The sequence below is a fragment of the Ambystoma mexicanum genome, chromosome 9 (assembly GCF_040938575.1).
Source record: "Ambystoma mexicanum isolate Mex_15411 chromosome 9, UKY_AmexF1_1, whole genome shotgun sequence".
Taxonomy (NCBI): Eukaryota; Metazoa; Chordata; class Amphibia; order Caudata; family Ambystomatidae; genus Ambystoma; species Ambystoma mexicanum.
Window position 1 is genome coordinate 1,310,462,325 of NC_090931.1, and position 25,743 is coordinate 1,310,488,067.

Sequence of the window (25,743 nt, forward strand, 5' to 3'; positions counted from 1 at the left end):
TATGATGCATAGGCACCTTACAAATGTTCAATAAATAAAGCGAAATTAAGGGTTAGGTTTGGAGTCCCAACTACCTCGGAAAGATTGTGGCTGGACACACTGCCGGTTGCCCACTGCTGTGGATACGGTTAGTAAGCACTAACATTCTCTTTATTCCTAGACCTCAGACACGTGGCATGACGGCCATCGAATTAACAGATATGGAAGGATTTTACAATGTGTTTGTGGAGGATGTAAGATTATCACTCATTACAGAGGATGGTCCAAAATGGAGGCGGCGCATCTCATCCAGTTACAACGGACTGTTGCCAGGTGACAGCGGGGCAATTATTATGCAGATGCTTTGCCATTCATCCATCACTAGTTTTTCTGTGCAGAAACTGAAGTTGGAATCTCAGTTAAAAACAAGTCCTTGGAACGTGTGCGGCTCAGTGGAGTACAAGAATGAATTTGAAGCCCATTCAACTTTTTTTTGGTTTCGTTTTAGATTTTTACTGATCCTTCGAAAGTGTCTTTTTCTTGAAGTTGAAGACTCACAACTGCAGACAGACAGCAGGGTCTCATCAATAAGCAAAACAAAAATAGAGCAAGTAAGCAAAACCATTGCATTGCATTTTTCAAATAACTTATACAGTCCCATTCATGAATTTGGCGAAGACTGTCTCAGACAGACCATCCAGCTGAAGAGATAATCAATAGCAAAAATACTCTAAAAAATGTGTGTTTTCAAACGCATTGCACATTTGCCCAAAAGCCTCTCAAGAGCTGCAAAAAATAGAGCTCAACTTACCTGCCACTGATTTGATTACGTCTGAATGGCACGTGTAAACCATTTCTGATAAATTGATGCCCCCAACATCACTACTTGCAGGGTGCACACATCATTTAAACAAAGACACGCCCATCGTATGAGCTTTTTTGCAATCAGGAGAGACTATGAAGGGTCCACCCCCATCATAAAGTTTAGATGCCACATTTATAGAAATATGCAAAGACATGTCACTTTCCTTGCTACATTGTTGAATCAATGCCACCCGATTCTTGGGGTTGGGTCTTGATGCTTAGCAATGTGACCACAGTTATGCAACTGGTCTTGCAATGACTGAACCCATCCAATGCAACTCACTCCACCACATTACCATAAGGACATGAGCCCTGCTTTAGACTTCCGTAGGAAACAAAGGTCTTATAGGAGAGGGCGTCCATGTCTTTCACATCACTTGCCAATATGTAGGGCCTTTTCAAAATAAAACTTGCATTCATCAAATTATCCAGAAAATAAAAGAGGCAATAAAAAGGGAGACTAAAATACTTTTAAATTATTTATTTTGAGGTCGAAATGAACCACAGAGTAAACCCGGGAAGACACAACAAGAAACTCCAGAATTGATGAAATGTTACATTATCAAGACGCCAAACGGATTCTTCCAAGTACAGTGTATAAATAACGCTAGAGCTTTCTGGGAGGTCTTTAACTTAAAACATTTCCTTAAACCAACAATGCACACGTAGGCTCAACGAGTTAATTGTGAAATGAAACATTGGTCTTTGTACATTTGTAAAAGCAAAAAAAGAAGACCCATTGAATATATAAACAAGTTACCTTTTTAAAGTATTACTGCTGTATATCAAAAATAGTGTGCATCTTTGAAATGTGCAATGCCATAGAAGTGCTGTATCGATTCCATATGCCCTGCTTTTGACAAACGAGAACACATTTACTGCCATCTATAGGTGCTGGTGCATGGTCTGAAAGCCATACACCATCCCCGCTGGCAGATTCGCTACAGTTCAAATAGCACGGCATACATTATGTAAAATACGAGAACACTCTCTGGTACAAGGAAAGACAATTAAAAACTGTTCTATATCTGGAGTGGGTGATAAGTGCTAATGTCTTCATTAACATATACTGATTATTAAAGGATCCCTGAGCACCAAAGCATTGCCCCCACCCCTTCCCTGCATCAACCCCCCACCCCCGAAAGAACCGATTAACATCGTTAGAAAAACAACTTTAAATTAGGTCTAGGTGTTTACTTGCTGCAGTTTCTACTGACTGAAGCAGCGTGACAAACACAAGGACACTGTACTCTTTAATGACAAATTCAGGCCCAGTTTTGAATTTTTCACCAACACGCGGAATCACAAATAGGTATTTTTCCAATCTGACCACACATGTGATAAGGTGAGTATCACGACAGCCAAAAATGACCAGGAGTCCAATCTTCCCCCACCCCCAAACATGTGCAACTGGCTACATTCACTATACAAATGTTTGATTGTGGAGGCCGACACTATAGATTGTACAAGAGAGTAACATGAAATGTACATAGCACAGAAAAAACGTGTCACTGGAACAGGAAGGAGAAACACACGTTTGTTTACAGGAAAGAGCAACGCAATGATCTATGAGACCAGTAAAAACAACGCACATGAAACTAAGCCCATTGTCACCCACGCTGGGTGCAGTAGCACCATGGGCAGAGAGGCAGTGCCCCTGCCGCCACCAGAGACGATCTGCAGAAGCTTGGGTACCTCAAACCGAGTTTTAAAAAATATATGTGTATTCACTATAGCGCGCTTGCAAACAAACGCGCTGAATTTCGGAACATGTAGCTTAACGACATACATTGTAAAACTGCAGACTACAAAACAGAATTGCATAGAAGCAAGGCGTTCATGGATGAACCCATCGCAAAAAAAAAGCACATTTTCAGAGAACGATGACCTACAAAGTACTCTCATTGCTTTTGAAAAACTCAAATACCAGTTTTTTGTCTCACACAAAGCATGTCTACCCACCAAGTTTGGACTCTTCCCATTCACACAGAGCATCATTTGCATGGTGACCTTATTTTCACTTCTTTGTGATCCTTCTTTTATAACCTTTGCCGTCTTGACCCTTGGGATCAACCCCTCATTGCATTATTTGCGACGCTCTTTTCTCCCAGTCACCATTCTGCTTACTTTTCCTGCCATCCCACTAGGGATATCTGCTTTCCTGTAACCTGCATCCCGTACCCTGGCGGCAGCCACTGGGATCTGTTGCGTATTGAGGCTCTCCCATTTACTCTCTCACACGCTGTGGATCCCTTCCCGGGGATCTGGGGTTTTCAATGACGGCACATGACAGGTTAACTTCCTAGCATACCCTCTCTGATATTTGACAAGTGATTCTTTGGGTCCCTAGTTTGTAGGCACACAATGTTCCCCACTTTCAAGTGGCACCAATCAGGTAACAGTCTTTTGGTCTCATATTGGAATGTCCTCCATAGGGTCTACTGAATTTCCACCACTCTGATGCCGCCTTTTCAGCCCCATCCTTCTTGGCACTATCCTTTCTCCTTGATTGCTTTCAAAAATACCCACCCAGGTGATATTCTTTGCGATGTATCTTTTTTTATGGATCCATCCACAACAGCTTATCTCCATTTTGGGGAGTGAAGCCATCAATACCTGTCAACCCAAAATCAGCATTGGGCCCAAAATATACTGAGTGTATAATACCCCAATTTAAAAGATAGCCCTCACCACAGAGGGACCCTCTTTTAAAGGGACACTTCCAGTGTCAAGAAAAGATGTTCCCTGCTGAAAGGAAGCTTATCCTAATTAACTGTCAGTGGAAGAATACGCCCTTGAATGTCTTAACCCAAACTTCATATAGTGAATCTTGTAAACCTGGCGCACATGTCCATCTCTAAACACATCTATTCCGGGGTGCATTTTCAGCTGCGGCATGCTCTCTCCAAGTCATCTATATCTTGTGGCATGGTATTGTCTTTCAGGCAGCACTTTGTTCACTCTTTAATGCTGAAATTATGAGTCATGCTCAATATTCCCGAGGACATTCTCTAACTTTACATTCTAGGAGAGGTCACCTGCTTGCAACACTTTTGCAGTTCTTGCCTCGTATTCCCCACTGAAATTCTGTGTGGACTTGTTTTGAGCTGATCATCACTTGGTGGCGGGGCAGTTGCAATCCTTCTCTAACCTCCTGGGAGCACCAAGTTGGGTGACAATTTCCACAATCAGACTTCCTGATGTTTATTAATTCTTTTTGGAGGAAATCCCATTGGCCACATAGTGCATGCTCTCACTACCTGATGCATTTCTCTTAATAGTGATGTCAGGAGTCTCTTTGGCAAAATTCCTTGGGCTCCAACAGCCGCTCTGTCATGCCATTCTCAGGACTAACTTGTTGGCTGGCAGCACCCCATTTCTTGATGTTACGAACACGATGCAGCTTTTGCATCCGACATAGCAGCCTAATTTTTCATTACTTTTGCTGAAGTCATAGTACTTGGTTGAGAGTGTAATCTCTGTACTGCATTATACAATCAAGTTTAATTTTTTTTTAAACATACTGCCAGAAGTAAAGGAAAATATTGTAGCTTCTAAATGAAACATTTGCATCTGGTTATCTATTGGAATCAACGACCACAGCCCCAAAGAAACAATAGCGCAGAGCAACAGCAGTGGGGACTCCATAGTGTCCTTTACTACGGAAAATGTGCAAGTATTAAAAGTGTGATAATGGGACTCCACTTAAATACATAAAAACACCTAGAGGGTTGAAAAGATCCCTTAGGCCATAGTTAACCCTCAAGTAGCATACACAACAATCTAGGATTTATTTTAAAAAAATAAACGCAAGTGGTTTGGTTGATTTTCATAAACTGTACAAAATGGCTGATCTACATCTGTCGTTAGCATGTGGAATCTCAGCTGCAGTAGGTAAAGCGCGTATCTCAAATCATTCACAGTGCAGAGGAAGTGCCCTGGAAGCAGTCTTCACAATTCCTCCTTCCTCTTGACTTTTCCATGGTCTTTTTCACGCAATGATCTCATGAAATTTGCAAATCCGGCACCCTAGCATGAAAAAACAAACAGCACGTCAATAACTGTGAATGTTTGCACTGCACAACAGTCTAGAAACAATTTTATACTTCCCCCTACAATCCATATAAAGCACATTCGGAAATTTAAAAAGTATAATTAGGCTTTTTGGATTTCAGTAAAATCTGACTGAATTTGATTTCTGCCCCCTGGAAATAATGTTCCTTTCTAGGGGTTTATCCAAAAAGGTCCGCAACATGGTAGCAAAGCCTTACTACACCTGAAATCCTGTATTAAATCAAATATAAATTAAAAGCAAGGTCAGCACTTCCATCTATTGGCCACTTTCATACCTGAAGATAAAACAAACTGAAATAGGCCACAGGATATGTCGCCCTGAATAATTATATATTTTATGGACCATGTATTTAAAAAAGGTAGCAATTTGGACTTGATTAGTGGATTCCCAAAGCTGCAAAGCTAAAGAAAACATCAGTTAGCCACTTGTCACAGAAGATCTGAATGGACTACTTTATCAAATGGCGCATTGTGTTCCAATAATCCTACCTCAAGCATTAAACTATTCTAGTTCTATTGGGGAACTGGACAATCAAAAAGTTCACTTCTAGTCCAATAACGCAAGGTTTTCACCAAAATGTGATTGGACAGTTCGGTAAAGAAAAGAGTTATGCCTGTTATTTTGAATCCCTAATTCCCATAGAATTAAATGTTGCGTTTTGTTTCCACCAGTTTAGGAGTCTCGCGAAATATCACTGATCCTCTGGAGCAAGGCTTCTCTTGCGTAGCCAGGGAAAGGCAGAAGCTATCTGACTCTGACCCTGTGGTGGCTTTCTGCGGGAGGACCACATAGGGGGACAAACTCCAGGGAAACAGTAAAGCACTGGACCAAAATAACCTTGCAGTCATAATTCCTAGTGACACCCACATGACAATATGCCTATGTGGTTTAGGATGCAGATGAGATATTTAAGTTTTTCCCAACCACCCTATTTGCCTCCCCACCCTTTTTAGTAATGAGATGAGGAAGAGGGATGGAACAATGAATATAATCAGAAGTGGTAAGCCAATGCTGCATTCTAATCTTTGAAAATTGTTAAGCAGTTAAGGAAGATTAAAGTGTACTCAGTGAACCAGAAGGGGAGAGAGAGGTAAAGACATTGTGTAACTTGTTTTGACGCTAGTCAGAATGCCAGCGACGAACATACGATGAAAGGAAGCATGGAGGCTGTCACAAAAGAGACTTACTTTGTAACTTGTTCTGTCAGAACACCAGAAATGAGCAGACGGTGAAAAGCAAAGCAGAGGCGGTCACGCAGGACGTGCAGAGTGACTGAGCCCATTAAAGCGCATTATTGAATGCCAACAGGTAGCTGGAACAACCGAAAGCATAGGAAGACGAAGCGAAAGCCAACTGGCTAATGGGACGTAGTGCTGAGCTAGCAAACAGCAAGGAAAGAGGAAGGAAAAGCACGAAAAACACCCAGGCCACCTGGTAAGCCCTGAGAAAGTGAATGGGATACTGTAGCACCTGAGGGTGAATGCTGCATCAAGTTACAGCGCGAGAGCGCCCAATTGAAGCTAGTAAAGAACTTAAAACGTATGCGAACAATGTTAAGAATGGGTCAGTGACACAAGACAACAAACTCAGAATTGATATAAATGTGAACATTGTTGAACAAGGGTTAAGGTTCCAATATTTGAAGAGTGAAGCATAAACAAATACACATTGTCAAGAAAAGGGGATTGGCCCAATTTTGGAGAAACATCATTTTGTGGATGAAAGAAAAGGTGAGCAAGGAAAGGAAAAGCCCTGCCATGCTGGTCAACGAGGAACACAGCGAGTATGGGACTCACACCCAGGAAAGGAGTGAAAAGGAAAGCAAACTGATATCCTGGCAGGAGCGTAAACTGGGGGTGAAAGGAAAAGTTAAACCAGAAATGAGACAATGACAAGTGAATGAAACAGGGAAGACACCATACCCCTTTCTGAGGATTGATAAAAAGATTGCAAAAATACCCTGGCAAAAGGGGGTAGAGAGAAGGAACACAGTGTGAGAAATTGAAAAACGTCATGCTTATAGAAAACTCAAGGGAAGGTTCAACCCCCTTGAGTAAAGTTTCGAAGGATCAATAAGAAAATTACCAGGGGAAGAAGGAATTAAAGGAAAGAGTAATGTTCCTTTATATTGTGAAATAGATGTCTTTCCTAAAACAGCAAGAACATAAGTGGAGAAACCGAAGGGAAAAATTGTTCCCCTTGAAACCGTGAAGCATAACATTGAGAAAGGAGCCAAAACACAGGGGAGGAGCCCCCCCACACACCTGTTTTTCTTTGTTTATAGAACAGTGGAACATTATAGACCTGTACCCAGAAGTACCGAGTAGATGGCAACAGGACTAGAAGAAACATGGGGGAAGGGAACACACCTTTCTCTAGGAGAACTTTATTTCTTTTCTGTTTTGCACCTTGGAAATTTATGTTGAGAACTTTGAAGAAAAGCTACAAGTGCGTTCTTTATCAGAACCTTCTTGTGTACCTTATATTAAGTTGAGTAAGGGTCCATTTAGGATTTTTGGATACAGGACTGAGGATGCTCTTTTGTTTAACATCCTGACACAGACGTTCCTTCGTTTTGTTGCAGCAGGGAAACCACTCAGATTTAGGCTAGATAGGATTTTTTCCAACTCTATTTTCTGGAAATAAAAGTCTATAGCCAGCTCCTAACACGCCACTGTGTCGGAGTCTTACTCTTGAACCCTTAAAGGTACTAGAATATATTTAACCGTCCACTTAGTAAATATGCACATTTTATATTTTTACCAAATTGTTAATTGGAATCTGTGTGACGAGAAGCTTCGTTCCCCATTAATGTTTATTTTAAAAGAAGGCTGTTCTGTGTTTTGTCTTCCATGAAGCTTTGAAAATGAATATACAGATAAATCTGCTTTTGGCACTGGCTTAGCAGGGCCCCCCGCATCCCTCACAATGTGGGGGACCCCAATGCCCCACGTCCTTTGAAGTGCAATGGCTCCCCCCCAACCCATGACTTGGAAGTCTCCAGGCTGGAGGCCCCCCTGCCATGAAGTGGGGGGAGAGCCCTCCGACTTCAAAAATAAACGAATTATTTTTGAAGTCATAGGGCTCCCACCCACCCCATGACACGGGGGCCTCCAGATCCTCTGCAAATGACAAGCGCAAGCATTCCTAGATGCTACAGGGTGCTGAAGGCCTTCTTACTTGGACCAACTGATTCAAAAAGGTAAGGACATGTCATTTGTTTAAATGTGTGAGTGTGTGCATGTAAGCGTGTGGCCATATTTATATAACGTAATGTGCGTGAGTGCATGATGTATGGGTGGCTGCCTAGTTGTGCGAGTGTATGGTGAAAGGGTTCCCATGTAAATGTACAGGTGGCTGGGTGTGTGTGAGTGTATAGTGAATGGTGTGTGCTTGTGTTTAAAGCCTGAATTACGTATTGCTAATCTTCATTACTCCCAGCCCTTCTCTTCCTCGTCCCAGTAATTCTGTACGATTTTGTTTCGTATACAAGTACGGCGACCAGGAAGAGGGACATGGAGGTAATGCCTGGCTTAGTGACCTGTAATCTTTATTACTACCAGTCCCACTCTTCCTCATCCCAGCACTTACCCATGAGGCAAGGTGCCTCGTACATAAGCACTGGGACAAGGAAGAGGGACGTAGAAGTAATTCTGGCCGTGGTAGTCTAGGTCGGCCCAGTGTGTCACGACCCATGATTTGTTGCTGAACTGGGGTTGGAGAGGGGGTGACACTGTCAGCATGGCTCAGGGGGGGGGGGGGGCAAATGTGCTACACCACTGGCCTCTTGCCTCGTGTGTCTTACCCTTCCCCCTCCTCTAAAACACAATTTATTTTAACTTTGGGTACTGCATGTCTAAAGGTTCACTGCAACATTATTTTGAGCAGTTATCTTGCCCCATTTCAGGCAACTTGAGCCAATCAATTCATCATTTGATGAATTACAAATCCAAGAATGCTAAGACATAAGTGCTGCATCAGCATGATCTGTGATTTGTGTGTTCCAAGACAACAAGAGATACATGTTTGACCATACTGGAAAAACACAGTTGTCCATGATTTCTTTGAGGGAAAAAATGGGTAAGCACGGAAGCACATTCAAAAAATGGTTAAAAAGTGTAGCAAAACACCACCAGAACTGGAAAAACAAACACTGAAAACAAGAAACCCTAAGTCTACTACAATGGATTCGGGGTCACAAGCAAAGGTGAGCATTATGCTTCTCTTTCTTTCCAATTAAGGGGCCTGCCCTGCAAGCTTTCGGTCTCCATATGTTTTGGAGTACGACTCCCATGGTCTCTCAACATTGCCTATACTGGCTAGGGCTGTTGGGAGTGGTTATCAGAACCTCTGGAGAATCAAAGGTTATAGACCCCTGCAACTCATGAAGTACACTTTAAACTAACACAAACATTGCCCATTATCGATAGGGAAATATTTGCAAATAAAACAATCACTTGAGTTCAAAGTCAGATTTCTCGTCTCCTATGAACTGAATTGCTCTGATGGGACCTTCCTTTCCCCTCATCCATTGCTGCAAGAACAGCAGATGAGTATTCCCGTCTGTAATGTGCCATTAGCACTGCATGTTAGGGTTGACATGTTTGTGGTCATGGTTGACTTCATTTTCAGGGGCATGTCAATTTTGTTTCTGCAACATCATGGCTTGCCACCTCTACCGCAAGTGAAATCCCTCACAGCTCCGGACATCCGCGGATTGCCACACCCCCAGTCCCTTCAGGTGGTCCCCACTTTGCCATCACTCGATCAATCAGCAGATGTGCTCAACAACCAGAATGCATCACCGCGGCCCAGAACCATCACTTTTGAAGGGCACTTGGTGTGGCAATGGGTAAACAGTAGGCTCAAGGTCTATGTATGTAGGCACTGCATTCTCGCGTGTTCCTCGGGAACGCAGTGATGGAACACTGGCCTCTTTCTGAGCCTTTACTTGTCCTCTTTCACCCACAGCAGCCATCCTCTTTGATACTTTCTCAGGCAGCACCCTGTTTTTGTACACTCACATTTACTGTGGCAGGCGAGGGATATGACTGTAGTGGCTTCATAGGGAACCCAGTTGTGATGGGCTCGCCGGTGCAGTTTATTTGATCTTTGCTTGCTACAAAGGTTTGCGATTCTGAATTCGAAATTGTGCCAGGACCTGAATGGATCGGGTAACTTTGGTCAACGCTACTTGAACATGGTGGGCAGTTTTAAGAGCTGGGACTTCTGTAGATTGCACCGTAAGGAACGCCATCTGGGATCCTCTTGCCAGTGCATTGCCTCACCTCAGTGAGAGGGCACCTGTAAGAGTCCTGCCAGAACTGTGCTGTGCAGGCTAGTCAATAGTGCGATAAAGGCCACCCACGGGCGCAGACTCACCAGCACTTAATACCTCTTCCTTGCTGCACTTGCACGTTCTGAATACTCACAAGGCATAGTAGGTTCGCCCCCTCTCCCTCTTCCACCCTGCTCTTAAATATTGCAATTAATGTTGTAATGTGTTTCCCACTCTACTGCCCACCCTGCTCTGTGGGCGCTTTGAAACAGTAGATTCATATTGTATAAGCGCCTAACAAGCAAACAATAAATAAATAGTGACCCATCTGTGAAGTCAGGGGTGGTGGGGTGTATATATGCCTGTAAGAGACCAAATAAGTCTCCTCCCACCCTCCCTAATGTAAGGTCATGGATGGCATCACCAAGAAGAAGGAAGCTTGTCTGGCAAAGAAGGTATCGTTGCCTACCCTATTCACTCTGATCAAGAGGACTTTAAAACTGTTCTTGATAACTTCTGATCCATCCTTTACTGATGGGACCAACCACATGACTAGGGGCACAACAGCAGACTTCCTCATACCTCTCATGAGGATTGTCAGAGTGTGGAATGAACTACACCAAGAAAAAGATGGTCAGAAGCTTTATGCGCTAACAAGAGGGGTTGGAATTAGGACTTTGAGAAGAAGTGGGAATTGTAACCAAACAAAATAGTTGATCCACCGGGCTATTCTCTAGACCCGAGAACCTGAGGGAGGGGAATGAACAAATGATAACAGAGGTAGGTGAGTTCTGGCAGTCGCTGGCCCTTGCTTCGCCTTACCTGGCAAGGCTCTCAACATTCTGCTTATGGGTTACTCTCACACCTTTACCTGTCCTTCAGGAATACAGGTTGGATGAACTCCTATAGGGTCTAGAGGTGGATTTAAAATAAAGGGATAGAATCCCAACAGTGTCCGGATGGAGGGTCAACAGAAAAGGTGTCCGGTCTATTCTAATAGCACCGACCTTCCTAATCCAAACGTCCAATACCTTACTTAGACAGATAAAACAGTACCAAGGATATAGCCCCTTGCTGGCCATTTCCAGAGCCAGAGTGTTTTCTAGCACCCAGCACTTTTACGTGGCTTTTCCTCGAGTTGCTCCTTGGTTTCTATATCCTTCTGGGCTTAGTTTGTGGCTCAGGTATTCCAACCACCCGACTGTGGGTCGCCTGCCTGGGAGTCTGGATTGCAGACAAAGCATACACCTACCAGCAAGAACGTAGGACTCTCCCTTGCCATATGGGATACCTACAATGATTGCTAGTAAGAATCTCCCCACCCTTGCTTTGGCACTTTTCAGACAAATGATTGTAACCACGAGACAAGGGTTGCTGTGCTAGGCCGCATCCCCTACAGGGTCCAGCATGCTTGGCCTTAGCCCACTACTGGATCTGTACAGGCTTTCCCCAGGGCCTTTGCTTACAGGTTCTTTGGCTTGCATCAGAGTTTTGGCTTCCAGCCCAGAGCACCCCCTCTCCTTCAGTTTTCTCTGGCTCTAGCCAGGATGTTGGCAGTAGCCCCAAGCAAGCTCTTGCAATGAGCTGCAAGCTTTCAGCTGCACAGCACATTGTGCACCTAGGTCCCAACAGATCTCCGTTCTAACACCCTCTGTCTCCTCTTATTTTGTCGTAGCCTTCTTATGTGTTCCAGTAATTGTATTTATTTCTAATAGTGATGTGGTTTACAGGAAACCTTTAACCGATTACAATTCATTATGATACAAGTAAACAAACACTAGCTAAAATCATCATCATATTTCGCCCTTCAAATAATACTTGGCTTATTACAAAAACCTGCAGTTGCAAAAATCAGGGACATTTGTTTACCCTGCTTTAGTAGACTAACAACATTTGGCCATATTCACATTATATACAAAACCACCAAAAACATTGTATTTTTAGATGAAGCATGCATTATTTTTTAAAAAGGGTTTGAGATGAAAAATAGAAGATCGAATAGTTACGTGGAATTTCAAACGTATACCTACATTTCATTTGTCCATAAAAAAAATGTACCTAAAAAGCAAATAAATACATGCAACCTGTTTGTTTCTGAACGTCTGACCCACCAGATACTTTGGGAATTTCTTTTTTATTTGGTCATGTGTTTAAGTTTAGATATATGTTCATAACTTTCAGCCCATTCCCATAATAACTTTCCCTCCCCAGTTCCTTCTTTACCGAGGGGTCACCCTGGTCAGCCTGCTTTAATATCAACAATAGTCATAAAATGTAGACAGTCTCCCATAAAATGTGACAGCGCATCACTAAATCCTAAATTCGCAGCTTGTCTGAATACAGCATATAAAGTGCGATCACATACCTCTTAATCTTGGCATACAAATATAGCTTTCGTGCCCAGGAACAGGCCTGCAGCGATGTCAGTGCCAATCCAGTTCTAACAGTTGGTACTGCCAAATCTTTAGGCAGCCTAAACAGATCTAGCAAAATACAGCCTTCCATTTCACACAATCAGCCTACTTCCAAAGTTGGAATTGCAGCAGGGCTGTATGGCAATATGCACGTGAATTTCACTGCACATGCCAGTAATAGGGGCAGCCAAGTAAAGCACCCACCCATATTCCTGATCAGGGTTCTTCAGTCAAACAATGGAGGCCTCAATTTACCACAGACCATTGCCATTAGGTATCTAAGATTTAAAACTCCAAATACGTAAATTGACTACCAGCAGAGGTTTGCTGCTCAAATGCCAGGTAAAGGGATTGTTTTGTTAACTGCGACAAATGACACTCATCATTTTGGAGTTCTCGAAACTGATGACCAAATTATTACCCGCAGAATACCCTCAAATAGCATCTGAACTGCATTCGATTAGAGTTTCATCTAATATGAGGTAGTCATCTGCATAGGCAAGCCATGGAATCTAAGACTCGCCTAATAAAAATTCCAAACCTTATCCAGGCCAGGATACAGACCCGGCCATATATAGGGCCTGATTCATGGAACGTTTTCCTATGGGATTGCGCCATTATAAGACACTTCCATGAAACAGGCCCATAATGTACAAAGGCAGAGAGCTCAAATACATCCCCGTTTCAGTCCCTGCTTTGTTTGTATATCCCTGGACATCATCCAGTCAGCATTTAGCGAAATCTGGATGAACGCATCCATGAATAATACAATTAATAATTTAAACTGGCTCTTCAGGATTTCCCACCTTACCCCACACAACTGCAGAACCTTATATGTCCGTTCTTTGCAAATTCTAAAATACAGCAAAGCAGTCTGGCAAAGTCGGCTTTTCTTACCAAACCTCCTGCAAACAGATATCAACCAGTCTCAAATAGCTTAAAATGCCCTCGTTACTTATACTATTGAAACATCAGGAATTCCGGGATACTAAAATAACTAAACAAAACCAGTACCAATGAGGATGTACCCGGTTGCAGAGATAAAGGTAGCCAGGACCAATCCGTTACTGGGAGATTAGTGGTTGAATTCTGATTTCCATCAAAACGCACTTCTCTTTTGCCAATAGTCTTGATTACAGTCTATAGTGCAAACAATGGTGTTTTCCATGGAACCCCTTATTCCAGCTCTTTCAGGCTGGCTCAAAGGAGGATTCACCCTATCCTTTCAGAAAAGGTTAGACGTGCTTACCCTAGATACCTGTACGCTTACTAGGTCATAACCTAGCATCTGAAATGCTTCTGCTTGCAGCATCATTATTTTGGGGACAGAAATATGTTTTTCCATGAACATGTACAGAAGATGTCAAGTTCAAGTGCATATATTCAACCAGGGTAATATCTTCAGTTATACAGACTTCCAACTTTGGCATTTCATTGAGAACCTCCAAACCTTTGCTAGGATTTGAAACATCTCTAGACTCTAAAAATGGATTCCAGATGCAGAACTAGCAAGTCACCCTCTTTCAAAAGTTAATTTAAACTGGCCTTATACACCCTACAGAAAGAGAGGAAGGAGCCGGATTCTGAATCAGGTTTTCAAGCACCATGGAGAGATCTTCTAAATCATCTGCAATATCCCCTGATTGACTCGTTCAAATCAGCCAAGTGAGGTGGCTAGTTTAAGGCAATGGATCTCATTATCTTGGATTCTCCAAGAGATGCCAATCACTGCCCTTACCATCTTGCGTGACCATGTTCCCCTGAACACATCTTGCCGTAAAGGGAAACTCCTCATACAAACTGGTGGCCATGGGATGCAGACTTCTGTGGCTAAAGAAAGTTATGAATATCCGCAAAATCACCGTTTTGGTCTCCCGTCGGTTTTTCATTTTTTTGTAATATTTTTACTCTCAACTTTAGTGCCTTAATTTGTTAAAGCAAAGTCAAAGTGCTGGCTGTGTGTTCGTAATTATAGTAACATCTGTCGAGTCACTATAATGAGCTCTTTTTGGGGCACTCATTGCAGCGCAAATTCTGCTTGTTACTGCAGATGCTTTGTGTCCATTTAAGACAGTCGATGTATTCCATTCGCCTGTTAGCAAAGTCAACTGGTTAAGTAGTTTGGGGGGAAAAAACATCAACATCCTGCTCAAGAGGGACTCTTAAAGGGCCTTCTCACAATCGTGGTTCTCCACACTAATCTCAGCAGCAAGCACTGTAAGAACTGCCATGGTACTTCGATGTGAGCTTTCAACAATGCCCTCATCCTGGGTCAAAACAGGGTGTAAACACAATCGATGTGGGAGGAAGCAGCCACCAAATCTATGATGCTGCCATTTATTTAAATGAAAACAAATAGATCTTTTATATCAGGCTTCATGCATGAGACCAACCTCGTGCGAGACTGGGATTCTAACCCGGTATTAGTCTAACTGTTCATTTATAATTGATCGAATGGTACATTTGACCAAATTCGGCCAGTACCATTTGATCGATCATAAAAACATACCGAACATGTGGAGCGGTGGTTGCCATGTTCAGTATTTTTCAACATGGGAGGCGGGGGAGCAAAAAAGGGACCTTGCAGTGTCAGAGCCGACCTGCGTTAGAGGGACGGATCCGGCGCTGCAGGTGTGCAGGGGACGTGGCAGAGAGCAAACAGGTAAGTAGGGGTGGGCGCATTTTGGTTTCAGTTTGTTCGTCTGATAATTGTTCGAATGCAAGCAGATTTCCTGCGGACAGATCTCTGCGAACAGATATCAGACGACCAAACAACCACAAACCTAACCCACAAAGCTCTGGTGTGGTCTTGCTTCCAAGACAAACGAGTGCACCCAAATTATCCTCCCAGTCCAATTTCTTATGGCCTTTTCCATATTTGCACAAACAGTACAAACTTATTTCAGCAGCCCCGTATGGGAAGCATTTCCTTTGGTTAAACATCATATAACTTACAAACAGGAGCAAAAGCATATGTAAAGACACCGTACATAAAGCCTCCAAAGAGGGAGGGGCGGGGCTTCCATGTGGATGGTGAATTTAACGAAGAATTCAAGCCAAACTGAAATCGTTTTTGATGCTAATCAATGGGTCTCGAATTGAAGACAGGGCTACTAGTATCCGGAGAACAAGGAATATTGTGCTCCGACCGCTTAAACAGCGCTCCAAATAAATCCGCAACTGGGCAAGGGCCTATGTCATGTGTTTGTCTAATTTCCCGCTCCAAACTTAAACCGGTATAGTGCAGGGTGGCATCAACACGCAAAGAACGTGGCAAGGGCCGTTTAGGATCCAACCCCAGAAGGAGATAACGACTGATCAGTTAATATTACCTCTGGCGGGCAGTTCTTCGGGGGCACACTATTAGCTTTGTTCATCGTATTGAAATGACTTGTGATCTTAGAAGGGTGTGGCACTTGTGATCTTAGAAGGGTGTGGCACTGGTGCCTTAGGTGTTGCTTTTGTAACATCAAGACTGCTCACTAAAAGTTGCAAAGCTAAAGGTCCAGCCCCTGACTAAGGGGGAGTTGTGGCAGGAATAAAGCACTTTGTGGGATAATCTGTACCCATTTTGCTCCTTAAATTATAACACCTCCTCAGCCCCCCCCCGCTCCCCCCCCCCCAAAGTCCCATAATGAGGCAACCAAGCACACATACAAAGGTCTCCAAGAAGAAAAGTACCTCCATTCTAGTGACCACTCCTAGAACCCATCAGCCCCGCCAAGGCTGCAGGCCACTTAGAAGTCACTTTCGGCAGCGCTTTTAATGGGTGATAACAGGATTGGCTGATGGCCCTGGGTGTCACCTCTTCCCCATGTGTGTTCTCTTATTTCAGTTTTTCCATAGGATATAGGCTCCCTTGATTGCCAGGATTACTACTTGAAAGAAATGAAGTCCCCTCTCAATTCCAAAACTATACTTCGAATATATTGCCGGGAGGACAGCTCAGGGGCAGTGCAATAGTGTTGCGAACAAAACAACGCTGAGCAGCACGGGTTTGAAACACGGTCCCGTACTTAGATGCTGGAATCCGGCACGCAGAGCAATATTAAACAGCGTAATCTCTTTTTTTTTTAAATATATACTTACACCTCGTTCCCCATTGTACTTGTCCGCAAACTTTCCGTAGTTATAATAGTTGAATGTAGGGTATCCTTCTACATTCTCTTGCTTACAAAGGTCTTGGTTTTTCTCTTTGGTACAGTCCACTGCTGCATAAGCAATCTGTGGAGAAAAAAAAATCAGGCTGTCAGTTGAGGATACTAGGAACGTTTCTGCCACAGAAGCAGTGCTTGGTTACCTCCATACAATTAAAGAATGCAAAACCACACAAAAACCACACAAAAAACAACAATAAAGGAACATCGATCTGGAAACTTTCTAACCTGGGAAGAACGGCATTTGCCTTTCAAGGACAGCTCTTTATCTTCAATAATTGTATTGAATAAGCATTGGCAAATAATGGACGATTCTTGAACATGATATTAATTAAGAAGTAATCATTTGATATCTTCGGTCGTATGAAATAATGGAACAGCCAACTATAAATAAACAAGCATAAAATGACATTAACCACCTCACACTGCCCACCTGCACTCATGGCTGGGACTGTGATGCAGTCTTTGACATGGGATAGCCAAGAACAGTTAATTGCGCCCCAGACTCCGCTCTGACTCGTCGACCTTGGACACCGAAGGTTACCTCCTTGAAAATACTCTTCTGCAGCCCCTCCTGCTGCCCTAAGAGGAGCTTTCAAATTCTTGATAACACCCACCAGAGACCCTGCAGCCTTGGATGGCCATCCGGCACCAACTCTCCAGAGGCGCCACCAACGGGTGGCCAAAGGGGGCCAGGGCTGTGGCCATCCCTTATTAAAACACTGACGGCCATCCCCTACAAGCCCACCTGCCTCTTATGACTGCAACTTCGTGTGCCACCCCTCCCCCCCCAAAGGACCTCATCAGGCCACCCCTATGAAAAATGTATGGGGGCGCCACTGCAACACTCATCGTTTCCTCTTGCCTTTTCTTCCCTCTTCCTTGCCTCTGCAAAGCATGTTTAAACCTGCATCAGTGATTTAGCGGTCTACAAAGAAAGGGTCAATACATACATCTTATGGATTGAGTTGGGAAACAGATCATATTCGGCAACAACTGGTATGGCTTTCGTGTGGGGCTGGGTACATTGAGCAGAATCTAAAATGAATCCTTCACAAGAAAGTGTTAGGTTAGAATAGTGTAAAATATTTGGAGTTTCTGGACCAGACTGCCACGTTAGGTGGCATCAATCAGTCGAAAATGTGGGCTACATTACAGGGTTAGGGAACACTAAGTTTTGCTGCTTTTTCATTTTTGTTTGCATCCCTCGGGCAATTACATAATAAGCATAACCTCAGGTGATGAATGTTATGTAAGTTGTTGCATACTGTAAATTGATTTTGTGACGAGCATCTTGTGTTAATGCTCAGTTGAATTCAGGTCTATAATTACATTGTATTGGCATGTAATAAACATGTGATTCTGACCTACCTTGGCTGACGTTACCGGTGTAAATAGACGGGACTGGATATTCCCCAAAATGTTCAATTCTATATCACACCCCACTCTTCCAATTTCGTTGCCTCATTTCATTTAGAGGTTTCATCCATTTTGCCACTTAGCGCTTGACGCAACAGAACTCAGAAGACTTTCACAAGACTGTAGAGTGGTAGTACTACCTCCAATGGTTAAACATCATATACGGGAAAACCGTCACCAGAGTGGTGAAGGGAGAATTGTTGAAGCCAACCAAGCAAAGGGGATCATAGAGGGACATCTAGTTCTTTCTTGGGAGCAATGGATAGCAGAAACTTGGTTGAAGGTTTCTGGAGACCAAACATAGGTCTGTAGTTCGAAAAGCTACCTGGCAGAATAGAGCAAAGTGTCTGATAACATAATAGAAAGATAGATTTTAAACTATTTATTTTCTATAACTAAGATGGCAAGCAAGATGGACAGTCAACCCGATTTAACTTTTTTGGGGTAGCACACCATTCCCCACAATTCAAGCTGTGCAGATTCATCTCCCTTCCCACTACTGTTTGTAGCAAAGTGTATAGCAAACAAACCCAGCCTTCGTGTAGTTATACAGTTCACACAAAATAAAAAGAAAATTTGAAAAATAATGTCCCCCATTTTTTTTTAAAAGGAAGTCTATTCTGCTGGATTTGCATTATTTATACAGACTTGCTCATGTTAATGGCTTTGTGTTATTCTCTGTGACTCGTGTGAGCATCTTTTGGGTAACCACAAAGTTCAATGGGTTTTTTTCCATTAAAAAAATCACGGTAAAAAACCCAGCGAAAAAATATCCCACGATGAAATGACATGGAACCATTGACAGACACCCCAAGCAGGATGCCATTCACACTTCAAATGTACATCATGCTCAATTAACATCTATTTCTGACACTCTTAAATTGAACAACAATACAGCTTTAAAAAGTCTAAAACTCATATGGACTCCAATTTCCATAAAACCTACAGTGCTGGGACGAGGAAGAGGAGAAAGGAGTTAACATGGAGCAGGAAGCGCACCAAGCTAAATGTACATACTAGTTGTAATACCAATCAGCTATGTGGGACATTTAAAAATGGCGTGCTTTTACCAATTCAGAGTAGAGAATGAGAAGAGAAATGCAGAGCGGGTGCAGCGGAAGGAAGAACCGAAGGCAGACGCATGCGAGCTGGCTGTGCTGAAGGAGGCAAGCGCTTCCTACCAGACAGTAGAGAGAGACCGGGAACAGCATAGGAGGTGCCTAAGAGGGGCTGCTGAGGAACCGGCCATAAAGGAAAGGCTGTTTGGGATGCAGTCACGTTGAGGAAAGCAATTCCACCAGCGAGTGAAGGGAGAAGTCGGTGGGAGAACGGCAGGAGGGTCTGCAGAGGGGGGAGCACTTTCCTGCAGCACAAACTTTCCTGCAGCTATACTCCGCAAGCCAGAGACACCAGCAAGCACCAGCGAGTCTGCCCAGGAATATTCGGAGGCACGGGGTGTACAAACAGGCGTTCAATCAACTGAAAACATATTTTAAATTTCAACCAAGTGAAATAGAAAGACTGAATTTACACAAGTCTCCATATATGAAATGTGAATTTGGGGAAAGCTGGAGTAATGGCCTAAGCAAGTGAACTTTAATGAAGCAATTGAAAGGCGAGATCTGTAAAAGAATCTGCATATATGAGAAGTCAATACGAACATGATCAATGGGTCGTATATGGCAGTCTTGCAAATTTTTAAAACCACCGGTAAGCCTAGTAATAAAAAGACCACTACTCGTCTCCACTCATATGATCCAGACATTGTGGCAAGAAAGGCCAAATACAGAGCAGATTGTCGGGCTTTACGATTCCTATCGTCCCCAAGGACTCCAAATTAAACACTCTTAGATGTCAGTACAACAATTGGATCAAGGCTAGAAAGGCCTCTATATATCAGAGACGCTGAATGTATGCCCAGTGCCCAAGCATCCAAAAAGTCTGCCCTCATCTGGGGCCTATTAAACAATTCTTTTGGCTCGATTCAGATAGAAGCACATATTAATGCAGTGCCAGAGGAGATATGGACCGTATATTAGAAAACTCTTTATGCCTCACCATTTCCGGATGACTGCAGCGATTTATCCTGGAATGGACCAGTCAACATTAATTTTGACATTGACGATATCTTGACTTACATTAAGAAATTGAACTCCTCTAGGGCCCCGGGCCCGGATGGCCTCTCTAATTACATGCTTAAAAAACATCCACTTCTAACTTGGAAGCAATCAATCATCATCCCGATATATAAGAAAGGCAAACGGGGTGCTCCCCAGAACTACAGGCCAACTGCATTATTGGATGCCCCTGGTTTAATGTTTGGCAAACTTTTACTTAGAAACTTTCTTGCATGGCTATTCACGACGATCACCCAGATCCTAACCAAACAGGCTTTACCTCAGGTGTAGGCACTATATCGAATCTACACGCTACATGCCATAAAGTCACAAGAGCGCCAGAGAAACAGCCACTTTACATGGCTTTCATCGACTTTCAAGCAGCCTTCGATGCCATCTCGAGAGAGTTGCTACTTGCAAAACTGTGTAGCGTGACTTGTCCCCCATATATCTGATCTATTGGATCAAGCAATTCCATCACAATACCACTATTCAGATAAGATTGTCTTTGGATGAGAGTTTCATTTCTCCCATCGCTACTCAGAGGCCTTAAAAAGGGATGCCGTTGGCATCGGCCTTTTTTACTTTTTCATCGCTGGCATGCGATATTGCTTTATGGAAGTGATGTCTGCTCGCCCCAGGTCGGGAGGGCACGGAGTCCCCTGCATGCTCAATGCTGATGATCTTGTGCTGCTGGCGAAGACTCCAAGGTGACTACAGACTCTTCCAACACAATTGGGTAAATATGCAATCAACCAATCTAAATGCAAAATTATCATTGACAGTGATAAACAAACCCAGCATCCAAACAACTTTGTTTGGTGGCTGCAGTATAAGTCAATACAAGTTGTTAATGAATTCAAATATTCTGGACTGATTGTCAGCAATCATTTGTCAGACCGCCATACATTCAAGATCATAAATTAAAAACAGCAATATCTCAAACACGTATCCTGCAGGCCAAATATTGAAATGTTTCATTAAATCCAGCTATAATTTTTATAGTCAAAAAGTGGTGCCTATTTTGATATGTACTGCAATAACTAGATCAAGGTGCCCAGAAATATTTTGGTCACGCATCGACGGACAGTTTTGGAAATCAATCTTAAATTTGCCCCCTTCCACTTCCATATGTGCTATTCGCCATGAGCTAGGCATTGCCTCCTTAAAAGACTATGTACATGTGGAAGTTGTTATCTTATAGAAAGTATTTGTTTTGTTGATCAAACCAAAATGCTTGATGGACACCATATCAACTTACGTGATCAACACCAAGCACGTGAAAACCCAAATTTGGCGCTGCAAGATACAAGAGTGTATGAAAGATTCCTACATTTCAGAAGCTTTGCTTCTCACCAATCCAAATGCAGCTACAACTGCTACTTCTTGATTGGATTGTTACGAGAGCAAAATGCATGAAACGCTCTTTATTTAAAGAACATAAAATTCTCTGCAAAAAAATTCAAACATCTGGAACCATATCTAAATAATATCTGAGTGCCTTACTCAGGAATCCATACTTAAGGTTCTGTTTCGACTTGTGACATACTAGAAGTCTTTTAGCCAGACGTAGACTAATTAATGCAGAACAGAATACATGTAGATTCTGTCTTAATCCAAAACAATGTGACACAATCAAGCATTTGGTTGTTGAATGTCCAGCTTTGCTAGATAGGAGGAGGAAATATTTGTTTTGTTTCTTTTAAAGCTACTGTAACATGACATCTGAAATATTATGGACGGCTATATTAAATTGGCAACGTTTGATGACCAACATAGTAGTGATAACATTTTTGTCGTCTTTGAACTTGACTGAAACTTCAATGTAAACCATGAATTCGCAATTCTATCAGACCATGGCACTACAAAGTAACACGCTGTACATTTATGATGTGCTGATCTGTATATGATATCTAAATATTAACAATGATCCCTTTTGTCATTGGAAACCTTTTTAGCTGTATGTTTTCTTTGTTCATCCTTTTTAGTCAATTATGTAACTGTATAGGAATATGCATTTTCATAACTTTTCATTCCTTTGTAATATATTGTAACATTTTGTAATATCTAATTTATTTCGATTTGAGAAGTAGGTTTCGACCAGCTAAATCGAATAAAAAATAAAAAAATATGGGGATGTTTGCAACAGGCATTGCCACAGGCCAATGAACATTAACAGTGACGTTAACAAACAAAACTTGAACAAGTCTCCATAGATGGAATGCATATATGGAGGAATTTGGAACAAGTAAAACCTGGAGCCAATAAGAGTATAAACAGTGAAGGAGTACAACTGTGTTATACTTAAAGAGAAAGACAATTGAAATATTGTAAAATACCTAGTGAAAGAGGTGCACCAGGCAGCACGCCATTGGGGGAAAGGATACCTGGCAGGAGAGTATACCCAGGGATCCACCAAGCCCAGAGTGGAATTCCTGGCAGGGGAGTACATCAGGTAATCCATCTGAGATATGTAAAAGGAAAAGACATTATGAAAAGGTTCCTGCCAGGAGAGCACATCAGACCACCAACTTTTATAAGTTGTTTGAAAGGAAAAGAGACTATGAAGGAGTCCCTGGCATGAGAGTATACCAGGAGACCATCTTTAATAAAGTTGCTGTGTGGACGAGATACTTTTGTCATCCTTAAAATACCATTGCTTGGAAAATCACCCTTCGTCATTTCTTAAGAAAATGGTGTGTAAAAGACGCTTGCCATCCTTAAAAACACCATTGCTTAGGAAAGACACTTAATCATCTTGAAGAAAGTGTTAGATGAAAGACATTTCTACTACTCTTAAAGAACCACTGTTTGCACAGAACTTTTTCAGGAGTCTACCTGAAACCAGGTCAGAGGAATGGAATCAACCCATGGATGCAAGGATTGTTTCGCTGGATTTTTCTTACTTCGTTTGTGCACCCATTTTGCTGAATTTAAAGTAGAGACATTTACCTTTCACCGTTCGTTGTTCATTTTTAGTGTGAAGGCCAGATATGTTTTGGACACAGGGACAGTTTGCTTAAGATGGCCATAAAACACAGACTGAGTGCTAGTTTTGATTTCTAAGGCAGGGAAACACTCTTTAGGATAGGGACAGAAAGCCCTTATCCAAACCCTTTTATTTTAATAAAATGTCTAATGCTGAACACAATACAACTTTGTGTCAGTCTCTCATTTCTGACCCCTTACATTTGTCAATGATCATGCATCTTCTATGCAGCCCTAAAGCTAATTCTGCATCTAAATACCGTCAGTGCAGGTGGATTTTGTTGCAAAAAAAGCAAATAAACCTTGTGAGGGTTCTTGGTGGAATAAAATCCATTGCCTAGGTTGGTGGCCGGCTCCTGACAGAATGGTCTAAGGCCCCTTCCCAGGTCTATTGAATCGACAAACTATTTGCTGCACAGGGTCGTTCCAGATAGTTTCAAACTGGGCAAAGGTATAACTCCCAGGAAATGTACCCATATCTGAGCAGTGCTATACTCACGAGTATTGACCCAGAGTATTACCTCAAATTGTACCCCAATAAACCCCTGCCCTTTTTGGCCAAGACAACAGTGATGTGCAGGCACCTAATAAATAGTCTTGAGCCATGGCTTAATTAGAACTTATCAGCTTTGTCTAAGCTGTAGCACAAAGAATGCAACTGCGGATGCCAACTTCCAGATCCCCTCAACTGCTTAGAACTTTCTGAAAAGTTCCTCCTAACTTAGACCACATGGGGGACACATATCTGGAGTGCCTCTCAAGTCTCAGGCGTCTTTCAGAGGCAGGAGGTCGTTGCTGGAGGCATGTTTAGAAAATTGGAGGGCATGATTAGTAAAGTGGAGTATATGTAACATATGAACAAGGGTAGGCAGAGGTAGTGTGCAACGAGGGAGACATTTAGAGACTGATTTAGGGTTTGTTTTCTTTACACAGCGCTGTTCGAGGCCTTCAGTGATTTGAAGTGGGAGAACTAGGTGTGCAAACACCAGATATTCGGGGAGGTGGGAAGTGTCTGACTCAAGGTGAGTGGACTACCTACGTGCCATTGGGTGACACATGGGATGGGGGAGAAGAAGGGAATCCCTGAGGGCAGTTTTTGGGACAGTTACTCTCCCCTGATTTACCTGGGAAGAAGCAGCAGAGATTCAGTAACTATCTCTTGAAGTGAGTGGATGAGACATATGCCATTGGGCGGCACCTGAAGCAGGAGTAGCTAGGAATCGCAGAGGGCAGCTTGTGTGAGAAACAACCTTGTCTGATACCCTTGTTGAAAGGGAGCAGCAGAGGTTAGTGGAGGTGGGTAACCTACCCATCAGTGAGTGCAGAGCGAGAGGTGGGGGGAGGCGTGCTGCTCATGGTCTCGCCACTCTTGAAGCAGCCATTACTGTGTGTGCTGGGGAGGCCAAAATATCATGAAATCACTTGAATGATTCATCCAACTCAGGTTCCATACCGCTATCACAAGTCACTCTAGGGTACATGCACCAGTACAAGTAAATGCACAGGTATTTCACCATGACAATGAACATCCAAAGAGACCAGAGGAGGAGGTTGCATATTTAGTTCTGTCCACTATCTCCGGGGGGTGGGGGAAATCTGATCTACCGAAGCTATGTGTGGGATGTTCTAACCCACTAGTCTATGCCCTGCAACATTAATGTGCGCTTCTTGCATCAGAAACATCAGAGTGGCCGCCAAAAAGATCTTTGCGCTAAAAATCTCTGTAACAGCGCTGGAAAACCTGAAAAATGGGCCGCCCATCCATTTTGCCTATGTCAGTGGTAACACAGGAGACCACTGCCAAAACCTATCATTTGACTGCCCACAGAGGAAAACGAAACTACTTGAAAAAGCAGTGCTGCATTGCAAAGGAAAACCCAAAACTGCTTTAAAAATCAATTTTTCCTTGGCTGAGGAAAGTGCAAAAATCATTGTTCCCAAACATCACAAAAGATCCAACATCTTTGTTGGGTATTAAACATCACTTTATTTAAAGAAGTCACCTAAGCACAATGTCAGCAGAAACATTTTGTCAGAAGAAAATCCACATTCAAAGATGCTTGCTTGGAAAAATATGTTAAAAATGGGCGCAGTACCGCCACTCGCCTGTGTCAGAAAGTGCTATTACTTAACCTGTCAGTTTAAACTTGTACATCAAAATCAAAGTATGGAAAAGAGACTTCTCCATCAAAAGCAATATAGGGTGACAATTCAATCTCTGTTTTAAAAAGGCTGGAATTAAGAGATGTGTGGCTATATTTGTAAAAATGTAAATTGTAATTTAGAGAAAGACTATTTTAAACATTGTTTTAAAAGTAAGTTAAAGCCAGCCACAGTGAGCTTCAAAGACATTCCACAGTTTCTCCCAAACAAAGAAATCTTCCCCCCTGCCCTCTGCTGAAGAACTGGCAGGGAGGTGTGAAAGGAAATGCGAGGGGACTTTGGCCTGTTG

General features: G+C 42.7%; 1 protein-coding gene across 2 annotated transcripts in view; it reads right to left on the minus strand.

Annotated features, from left to right (window-relative positions):
* Nucleotides 1–1,309: 1,309 nt before the first annotated feature.
* Nucleotides 1,310–25,743, minus strand: part of PDIA5 (protein disulfide isomerase family A member 5) — a 904,279-nt gene continuing 879,845 nt past the window's right edge. The window contains exons 16-17 of one of the 2 annotated variants that reach the window (XM_069616684.1): nt 16,700–16,834; nt 1,310–4,872 (exon numbers count right to left, since the gene is read on the minus strand). In XM_069616684.1, the coding sequence (XP_069472785.1) occupies nt 4,795–4,872; nt 16,700–16,834 (213 nt within the window). In that variant the 3' untranslated portion in view covers nt 1,310–4,794. The remainder of the gene's footprint in view (nt 4,873–16,699; nt 16,835–25,743) is intronic. The other variant, XM_069616685.1, reaches the window with a different exon arrangement.